At 53.4% G+C, this 9322-nt stretch overlaps 1 protein-coding gene across 1 annotated transcript; it reads left to right on the top strand.

The window, feature by feature from the left end:
- The first annotated feature begins 5637 nt into the window (after positions 1–5637).
- LOC123053767 (uncharacterized) lies at positions 5638–6523 on the top strand. The gene has a single exon (XM_044477312.1). It carries the CDS (start codon positions 5730–5732, stop codon positions 6306–6308), a length of 579 nt encoding a protein of 192 aa, XP_044333247.1. The 5' UTR covers positions 5638–5729; the 3' UTR covers positions 6309–6523.
- Positions 6524–9322: the final 2799 nt, after the last annotated feature.

Genomic DNA, 9322 nt, shown 5'->3' with positions numbered 1-9322 from the left:
TGTTATCAAGATGTTGATTGGAACACCACTTCAGGTTCCGGGGTGAAAACTCTGGTTCTAGCCTTTATTAGTCACACTCAAGAGCAACGAACTTGCGTGGTTGCATTGTTAAAGGCGTCTCCTACTTGTTGTCGTGCCGATCTTTATTGATTGGTCTCGGTAATCAAGATGAATTTTTTGTGCAGGCCGTCTCCAGTCGAACGTGGCGACGATGGCATAGTGATATTTATCCCTTCTTGAAGACGTTGTTGCATAAGAAGTCGACTTAGTTGTAGATGTAAATTTCATATCTTGTAATGATTTGATCATGGTTGCATTTGTTCTATACTTTGCTTAATAATTAAAGAATGGTTGTGTGCGTCACAACAATGCAAATGCTGAGTGTTTTGACCTCCTTTTCAAAGGCAAAGAAAATGGGCATTGTGTCAAACGCCTCATGATCGGAGCCATCGGTCTCATCGCCATTGGCCGTTGGGGTGGGCAGCGGTGTCGCGACCTTCTTCCATGTCACTGCTTCTTCCATCGCCTTGGTCGATGACAACACCTTTTCTTCTTGTCCGACAAGAACGGGGGCAACCAACCGTGGGGAAGGGGCGATGGTGTTGGATGTGGTGTCGGGCTGCACCACATTGTTGCCCGGCCGACATTGTTGTGTTGTACCTGTCATCCGACAGGGTAATGGGTCATCGCGGGTAAAAATACCCACGCTTGCATAACCTCAATTTGAGAATCACATAATCATAAACTATAACATAGAATCCTAATTCATAGACAACAACACATAATAATATCAATACATACTTATAAACAACAACACATCATAAACAACAATACATTCTATAAACATCAACACATCATAAACAACAACACATCATAAACAACAATACTTTCTTGTAAACAACAACACATCAAAACATCAACACATGGTCATAAAATAATAGCACATAGTCATACATTTGAAGTTCAACAACTCACGACAAAAGTGTAGAGGTAATTTGTCGATACTTGCTAGATTTTACAAGGGTACATGAGTATGCGGGTATGGGTCATATGATCTCATACACGTACCCGCTCTGCCCGATGGTTTGAGATTTCTCTATTTATATACCCATGCGTAACTTTTTGTCTCATACTCTTACCCTAATAGCATTTTTACCCGCCGGGTACGTGAGTAATGGATACCCATTATCATCCCTATTGACATATTGGGAAGGGGGCGGAGGCGGGGAAAGAGGACACGCATATCCATTTATGTTGTGAAGGAGGCGCCGGAGGCATCGACGACATCATGCGGCCACTTGGAGGTTGAAAGTTCTCCCGTCAAGCATTTTGGGCTTAATGAGAAAAAACGCGAGTAAGCTAATTTGAGTCAGTTGGGGTGCATTTGAGGGCCATTCCTCAAATTTTAGTGGGTTCATTTTTTAAGGGAAGGACTAGGTGTTGTTAACTTGGAAAAAATTAGTAACAGTTTTTGAAGTTAACTTTTACTAGGCAAGGCAAGAGATGCATTATCTCCAAACCAATCAAAACGCAGAGATGTTCAAAAAAAGTGGATGTGGTTCACTGTTTTAGAAAAGCAAATTCCGTTGCTGATGGTATAGCAAAGAGTTCCCTAGGAGCAACTCTAGCAGACCCCGCAAAAAGCCCTGACCTGCAAAATAACCGCCAAAATGCGGGTCGGCGCAGAAAATCCCGCCCGAACAGACCCCGCAAACGCGGCCGGCCTGCAAAAAATTTTGAGGGGCGCGGCAAAATCTCGGCCCCAACCCGTGAATACGCGGGTTTCCGCCTCGCCCCTACGGTTCCCCCGTATCGCAGTGAAGCGGTTGGCGGGAGGGACATTTCAGCCCCCGCGCCCTTTCCCCATCTCCTTCCGCCGTTGCCCGCCCTTGGTTCCGCCTGTCCGCCGCCGGCGATTCTGGCCAAATCTGCGGGCGGAATCGTGCCACGGGGGCGTCCCCCACCCTCCAGCACCGATTCGCTGCACCGCCCCCCGGATCCGGCAAGAAGAGCCGCCCCTCGTCGCTGTCGCCGCCGGGGATCGACCGCCCTCGAGCTCGCCCCTCGTCGCCGCCCGGGATCAGCCGCGAGACGAGCCACCGGTTAGTGTTTGTTTTGTGCTTTGTGTCGAGCGTTATGCCTAGTTGATTGACGCAGCGTGCAATTCTTGTCCATGTAGATGGAATTGAGCCCGTGCGAGAAGTTCTTGCTCTCCGATTCGTCCGATTCGGATGACTCAGATGTTGAGATGATGCTTGCAACCTTTCGGCGGCAGACCTTAGTGATGGCACTTGCCATGAAGGAGCACGAAGACGAGAACCGGAAGAGGTGGTGAGGATCGACCGTTGGGCGTCTTTGCATTCTTCGGAATCGCCATCTCGGGAACAAGATGTTGATGCAAGACTACTTCACGGAGAATCCAACATATCCACGGCACCTCTTTCGGAGAAGGTACCGAACGCGCCGATCCCTCTTTGTGAAAATTGTTCAAGCTTGCGAAGCAAATTGTCAGTATTTTACTCAAAGAAGAAATGCTGCAGGCTTAAAGGGATTTAGTGCATATCAAAAAATCTCCGTAGCTATGTGGGTGATTGCATATGGCGTTCCGGCTGACTATGCCGATGAGTACCTTCGCATTGGTGAAGATACCACAACTGAGTCAGTGCGTAGATTTGCCAACGTGATCATCCGTGTCTTTGGTCCTGAATATCTTCGGGCACCCAACGAGGATGACACACAGAAATTGATGGCATCTAATGAGAGGAGAAGTTGGCCTGACATGCTAGGTAGCATTGATTGTTTGCATTGGACTTGGAAAAATTGCCTGAAGGCATGGCAAGGAATGTATTGTGGCAAGTCTCGTGATGCAACAATTGTGCTAGAGGCCGTAGCATCCGAGGATTTATGGATTTGGCATTGCTTCTTTGGTATGCCGGGCACTCTCAATGATATCAATGTGTCGCAACAATCTCATTTGTTTGCTAGGCTTGCTAGTGGTGATGCTCCTGCTTGCAACTACACTATCAATGGGCACGAATACACAAAAGGGTACTATCTTGCAGATGGTATATACCCTCCTTGGTGCACCTTTCTCAAGACCATCAAAGATCCCAAAACTAGAAAACATTGTGAATTCGCACGGGTGCAAGAGGCAGCCCGAAAAGACATTGAAAGAGCATTCGGGGTTTTGCAATCTAGGTTTGCCATTGTTCGTGGTCCTGCTTGTTTTTGGGACAAGAGGACCTTGAAAAATATCATGACATGTTGTGTTATCCTTCATAATATGATTCTCGAAGATGAGAGGAATGAACTTGGAGTTCTTCTACGACAATGTGGGTAGCCGTGTCAAACCAGTTAGAGGCCCTAACCGCATTAGAGCTTTTCTTCAGACCTACAAAGAGATTGAAAATGCAAACACCCACTTTCAACTTCAGCAGGATCTCATTGAGCACCATTGGCAAAGGGCTGGACACTAACAAACTCATTTTCTATTCATTTGTATTTGTATTCGGGACAAGTTTTGTATTGCATTATTTAGTTTGCTTTGGTGATTTGAATAATTATTTGTTACGATAAAGGGTTTCCCCCCGCTTTAGATTATAAAGCAACCATCCGATACAACGAGCTTGCTGGGGCCGCGGCACAAACAAGCCCGAAAGAAAAGGAGAGAGAAAGAAAGAGAAATAAATGTCAACAACGGCAGATCGATGAAACAAAGATAGCCGGCAACCGCTGCACCCTCTGGAGAAGTACCACCGCGCTTCTAGCACTTCGGGGCGTCGCGTACCAGGCAGCACCTTCAAGAAGGAACGCGACGACGACGCCACTGCTGCCCGGACAAGTCCAAGGGTTTCCTCCGGTACGCAAAGGGCAGTGGGGAAGTGGTATATCCGACGCCCTTCAGGAAGGAATGGCGGCGCCCGCAGGCGTCACCTCGTCAATGACGGACGCGCCACCAGGGATTTCTCCCACCCAAACGACCACCACCACCCCGGACGATCTGAAGTGCACCACCAGAACTGCCGCCCACCAACATGTGCCACCACGATCACCGAACCATCAACGCCGTCTCTCTAAGCCACCGGCACGAGACCTGGGGGAGGGACGAAGAGCCAACGGGCACGGGGGCATCCGCCACTCAGCCGACGGGAGGGCACTACCACCACCGCTGTCGCGGAGCCATCCGGACGGGACGACAAGAGCTTACCAGGCCCGCATAGGCCCGGCCGGACCTCGAAGGATCCGGACAACCCCTGCCGCCACGCTGCAGCACATCGGCTGACGAGGACGCCACCGCCCGCAACCCCTGAGGTCGCGCCATCTCCACCAGGGAGCCGCGCTGCCGCACGCCGGAGCGCCGGCCCGCCCCAACCCAGATGAGGCCCAGAGGAGCCCAGATCTGGGCGGAGCAGAAGCCGGCGGCCAACCGCACCACCACGCGCCCCGCGGCCAACGGCCGCGCCGCCGCATCAGGAACGCCCGCGACCCGCTGGAACGCCTCCAAGTCGCACCATAGGAAGCCGAGGAGCACCGCCGCCGGCCACCGACGCCCGAGCAGGGATGGCCGCACGCGGGGACAGGCAGACCCGCCGCCGCCGGCACCACGCGGGTAAGGCCCGGCGGCAGCGGGAGGAGGAAGGAGCGACGGGGGAGCACTGGGAGGAACCAGGAAGGGGCCCCCAGTCGCCTCACTCGGGGAGGCGACGCGGGGGTATGGGGAAGGGGGAGGGGCTGGGGGCGAGAGGGCGGGCTAGCGGCGGCGGCTACCCGCGGCGGGGTAGCCGGCGGCGGCGTGGACGGAACCCTAGGGAGGGGGAGCTCTCGTCCCCCTGCACCTTGAAAGAGTCCCAAGCTGAAACTAGTTATGCTATCTGAATAATTATTTGTAATGTGGATGATTGTTGTATTGTGTTGGCATTGAACAATTGTTTAATTTGCTTCCGTGATTTGAATAATTTGTTTTGTAGTGTGGATGTTTGTTTTATTTTTGTGGTGTGGTATTGATATTTGCGGACCGGCGGGATGCGGGAACCCTGCAAAGCCAACCCGTAAAAAAGTATATTCCGTGAATATCCTTTTATAAGGGTCCGTTTGGTGGTCTGCCTCTGCAGCCGTCCGCGCCGGCCCACAAAGCCGTTTTTCCGCGAACTGCGAACGTGTTTTGCGGGCCGGCGGGATGCGGGGTCTGCTAGAGATGCTCTAAGTTCTAGAGCTTGTGAGTTTTGGGATAGTGATATTCGGGATTTTATTTTTCATCAAATTGTAAACGATCGTGCTATTATTTAAGGAATAAAGTCTTTTGATGTTAAAAAAAATCAAAACGCACGAGAGATGTTAAAAAAAATATCAAAACGCACGAGAGGAAACTCGCTAGTCGCTACCGGTCCACAGTCCACGTATGCCAACGGGAAAATTCTTTTGCCAGGTTTCACTACCGACACACCTGCCCCACTGGCTCCACTCAAGTCCACGGCAAATGTGGCCGCCGAACCCGGCCGCGCGCCTCTCCAACGGCCGGCCGGCCATCCTCCCTTCACCTTTTTCAAACTAGCCGTTGATGCTCCGCTCCCTCTTCGTCTCTTCCTCAAACGGTCGGATCCCTGCTCCCCCACCCCCATTTAATCCCCAGGCCTCCTCCCCAAATCGCCACACCTCACTCCCTCCCCTCAGTCCTCACTCACAAGCCTCCCTCGTCCCTCTCCGCTCGCTCAGTCGCCGCCACAAGAAGCATGGGCCTCTCGGTGATCGCGCCGCCGGCGGGCGACTCGGCGTCCCCGGCGCACCGCCGCGCGCGCCGCGCCTTCCTCGTCTCCAACTACATGATCCTCGGCGCGGCGTCCGGCTGCGGCTTCCTCACGCTCTCGCTCCGCCTGGTGCCCTCCGTCGACGGCTTCCTCCTCATCCTGCTCCACGCGCTCACCGTGGCGGCCGCCGTGGCCGGGTGCGCCGTCATCGCGGCGCCCGACCCGCCGCGGGGCCGCGTCTACACCGCCCACATGTCCGCCACCGTCGTCGTCTCCATCCTGCAGGGCGCCGCCGCCGTGCTCGCCTTCTCCCGCACCGCCGAGTTCCTCGCCGACGGGCTCAGGTCCTACGTCCGCGAGGAGGACGGCGCCGTCATCCTGCGCATGATCGGGGGCCTCGGCATCGCCATCTTCTGCCTCGAGTGGGTCGCCCTCGCGCTCGCCTTCGTCCTCAGGTACTACGCCTACGTCGACAGGGAGTGCGGCGGCAACCCCATGCGCCGCAGCGCCAAGGTCGGCGGCGAGGATGGCGCCGGCAACTGGCCGTGGCCATTCCAGGTCTGATCCGCCTCAAGGATGATGATGCAGCAAGCAATTTATGATGTGTGGGAGGGGTGTCTGAAGGCGAGGAGGACTGAGAACCGATAGTTCTTGGGAGAAAGACTAGTGTTTGGTGATATTATTATTTGTTGATTGGGTTGTATTGTGTGGTGTGGTATATGATTATGTTGTACTGCCGCTGTTGCACCTCTATAATATTATTTGAAATTCCTGTTCAATCGACTCTCATTTTGGTCACCTCGATAAAAATATTATCAATAGCACTGCGAGAAACATTAGCACATGGAACAGCATACTGACTGAAGCAACTAATCTTTCTTGAATCTGAAAGAAATATTACGAGATCTGACCAAGAATACGGCTTCCTTTTCAGTACGGGAGTACCATCCTTGCAGTTCGCTTCTGACAGCTCTGGTCCCATTATTCTTGAATCTGAATTGCAAGAAATGATTCTTGAATCTGAATTTCGACGATATTTGACCCAAAAAACTACCATTTTGGGGCTCCAGTGAAGTTTTCTGAACTGGAGTTGAGAGAATCGTCCCTTTCTTTTTTAACCGGCCCGTATCCGGGTTACACAGCAAAAAACTTTAGCCAAAACTTTTGCCTGCTTGTTTCATGTCTCCTGATTTCACATCACACCCAATCCAATTGCCACTGGAATAAGTCTTAATGACGATCAGATGGAAACCCGTATCCGGGTTACACAGCAAAAAAGGAGGAAATGGTTCTGAAGATAAAGCACGAACTGAACATGGGCAGAGACAAGAGACACAGCAACCTGATGTACACAACAACTACGTGAGAAAAGAAGAGATGAAGGCAGGGTGAAGTCCCCGGCGTCATTTTAGCTTGTGATTTGAGCTACCATGTCGAAAAAAAGCACTTACCAGAGTGACTGTGAGCTGCTAGTGTCAAAAACGTTCTTGTATTACGGGACGGAGGGAGTAGTAGATTTATTTTGCAATGTGCCATCTCGACACCTTTCACCGAGCACCTGTTCTTCATGGGCAATTTTAGCGCATGGTTGGCTGTAATAATCTGTTGTCGACTGATTGGCAGACAAGGTGCAAAGCTACCGTCTGAATTCCAGTTCTGGTAGTCAGATTGGGTACCGTGACTGAACTGATTCCTCAATCTTACAGTTTTAGAAATCAAGTACTCCAAAAAGTTGCATAGGAAAAAAACATGGTCTGCTGGATTGAGCAATCGAAGACAGATGAAGAGATCATAAAAATCTACGGTAAACACCATGGTAAAAGTGTGATTCGTCTGAAAGCAAAGCAAAACGGATAATCGTTGTTGCCGTACGTGTGTAAAAGCAGAAACAAGTAGTTCAGAAATAAGACAGTTCAGCTATCATTAGTGTCGGAGTAAATGGTCACGGGTAGCCTAACCGACTCCCCCTGGCTCTTCGAAAAATTATCAGGTCATTCGAGCCTTTAAGCATACAGAGCGCAGGGCCGCCTTCCCCCGGCCGGCTATCCCCAGGGCCGGCTACCAGAAGGCGACCCGGTCTCAGAAACCTTCCCTAAGGAAGCTACGAGATGGCCGACTCCAGGAAGCCGGCCCCAAGAGGACCGACTCCCAGAAGCCGGCCATGAAGAGAGCCGATTCCCAGAAGCCGGCCAAGACTACACCCACCAAGACTGTATCCACATAACGCTGATAAGACGGGGCGTGACCGCAGTACAGCCCACTACCCCGAATCCCGAAGCAGGCATGGCCACAGGGCGCCGTACGAGTCAGCCATCTCCCGTCCGGCGCGGCACTGTAGCCATGTTGACCTCGACGTCACCCACGACAGGCGCTAGTACGGCCCGCGGGCGGCGGCCCCCTTTAGCCAGAGAGACACTCGAAGGCGGCCCGGCCTCCCCTAGTCGGCCAGGGGCGTGGCCGGCTCCCAATAGCCGGCTACCTCCCTCCCTCGAAACATGTGCCTCATTAAGGAGACAAGACGAGGTAAGGCTACAGTGAGAGCCCGCAAGGCGGCGGCACTGTAGCCATGCTTACCTCGACAAAGCCCTCGTCATCATAGGCGAGGCAACAGTAACCAGCCGCCGACAAGGCCCCCAAGTGATGGGGCCGGCCTGTCGGCCAAGAGGCCGGCAGCCGGCGGGACCCACCAGTCGGCGAACCCCAATGGTCGGCGGAGAAGCCGGCGAGCATAGACACTGACGGCTGGGACCCGCGCCCAGCCGGATTACCATTGTACCCCTGGGGGTAGGCCTATATAAACCCCCCGGGACACCCATGCAAAGGGTTGATCTCATGGAATTCCACACACCACATAGAGAGAAAAGGAGAACTAGCCTTGCCCTTCTTCTTCCTCTAGCCAAACAGCTCAAGGAGCACTTGTAGCTACTTGTATTGATCTAGTGATCATGCGGAGACCCCGCAGAGCAGGACTAGGGGTGTTATCTCCACGGAGAGCCCCGAACCTGGGTAAGATCCGCCGGCGTGCATGCCTTCGCCTTATCCCGTTTCCAGGCATCGGCGATGTCTTACTGGCTCCCACAATGATAAGCCACCGTTGGCATATGTCGCACCTACCACCCGACATTTGGCGCCCACCGTGGGGCCAGGTGCACCGTCGTCCGGAGACCTGTTCTGGACATAACCCTTTTCCTCCCCGCGAACGTAGCCAGCCTGCTACGCCCGATGGTGCTTGCCTTGACGCACTGCAAGGTGTCGACGACGCCTGCGCGGCGAGCTGCCTCGCCGACCTTCTTGGCGAGACTCGCATCTCTGATGAGCCCGCGTCCGACGCGGGCACGGACTACCCCGAGAGCCGCCTCGTCAGCCTCCTCGACCAGCTTCACGTCTCCAGCGAGCTTGCTGTGGACTTGGAGTCGGTCGGCTCCACCGACCCGATGCTTGTCGACTCCGACACGGCATCGCTCGATGCCTACCCCTCCGACGTGGTAGTCTTCGACGACCCTCTCCCTCGAGCCGACACTGGCAGCAGCGCTGTCACTGAGGTGCTGGTCATCAGCCACGCCGCCGACTCGGGCGAG

Source organism: Triticum aestivum, chromosome 2D (genome assembly GCF_018294505.1).
Source record: "Triticum aestivum cultivar Chinese Spring chromosome 2D, IWGSC CS RefSeq v2.1, whole genome shotgun sequence".
NCBI classification, from domain to species: Eukaryota; Viridiplantae; Streptophyta; class Magnoliopsida; order Poales; family Poaceae; genus Triticum; species Triticum aestivum.
This window is presented reverse-complemented; position numbering and strand designations above follow the sequence as displayed.